The 1,102-nt window shown below is 29.2% G+C and overlaps 1 protein-coding gene across 1 annotated transcript in view; it reads left to right on the top strand.

The window, feature by feature from the left end:
- Positions 1 to 954, top strand: part of LOC119589261 (deoxynucleoside kinase-like) — a 4,468-nt gene extending 3,514 nt beyond the window's left edge. Inside the window, exon 7 of the mRNA XM_037937881.1 lies at positions 603 to 954. Within this exon, the coding sequence (XP_037793809.1) occupies positions 603 to 620 (18 nt within the window). The 3' untranslated portion in view covers positions 621 to 954. The remainder of the gene's footprint in view (positions 1 to 602) is intronic.
- The last annotated feature ends 148 nt before the right edge of the window (positions 955 to 1,102 follow it).

Below are 1,102 nucleotides of genomic sequence, written 5' to 3'. Positions count from 1 at the left end.
GAGCAGCTATAGTTACCAGAATCATAATTTACACATACAACTAATACTTTACAGTTAAACTTCATATCATAAATATTGGTTTTATTTTTATATGAATATATAATCTGGTTGGTTCAGTGCAATAATGATAGTTTCAAATTCTGTTTGTGACTAAGACAGGGTTAATACCTAAGATTAAATAAATCTTTATTGAAAACATTTTGTTGCTGATGGTCATTTTTCATTTATATTAATTTTGCTAGCCTGCTTATACATTATAACTCCTATTGTTATATTTCTCACCTTTTTTACCATGTGTGAACTTACCTGTACTTGCATTTTTATTGATATTTAACCATAGTTTCCATATCTTGTAAGACTCCACAATAATACTGAACAGGTATTAGAAACATGCCTTTTTGAGTTAGGGTAGCAGCAATTCACTAGATTTTTTTATCAATATTTTTAAGCCCAAGTACCCATTTCGGATACTTCATTGCAGGTATCAAATTATTTCAAAGGGATCTTTAGGCAGTGGCCTGACAGCATATAAGGTAACATGGAAATAGGCATCAGGTGACTGACTGCGGTTCTAAAGACTTACTGTATTTGCTTTATTTTAGGATTGGTTTGGTAATTAGGAAATAAGGTTACCTGAACTATGGACTTAGAGGAGAATGTACTTCAAGCAAACTATATTAAGTAAGTGGTAAGAAGTCCTTGGTTTTACATTTTAACATTAAGGAAAAGATCTCTTGACAGTCGGTTTGCTTTCACTTTGGTTGAAAGCAAATACCTGCTTTAGTCATAAAGGCAAATTTTAAAAAGGACTGTTCAAATTAATCTGGTCAAAAGAGATTCTTTGGAAAATGTATATTAAGATGTATTTATAATGTAAAAGAAGAAATATATAGTTGTTTCATTACTTTTATACTAAGTATATTTATATATATATAAATCACTAAGTTACATTCTAAGAATGTAAGTAGTACAAAAATAAAGCTATAATACTGAAATATATATTTCACTTCCTTTTTTACTGTTTATCCCTGTTCATCAAAATATTTGTGAAATAAATAAATTACTTATACAAACTGATCCCCCCAATCTCATACCTGTTGTT

This window comes from Penaeus monodon, chromosome 25 (genome assembly GCF_015228065.2).
Source record: "Penaeus monodon isolate SGIC_2016 chromosome 25, NSTDA_Pmon_1, whole genome shotgun sequence".
Taxonomy (NCBI): domain Eukaryota; kingdom Metazoa; phylum Arthropoda; class Malacostraca; order Decapoda; family Penaeidae; genus Penaeus; species Penaeus monodon.
Note: the sequence above shows the minus strand (reverse complement) of the source record. Positions and strands in the feature narration are given on the sequence as shown.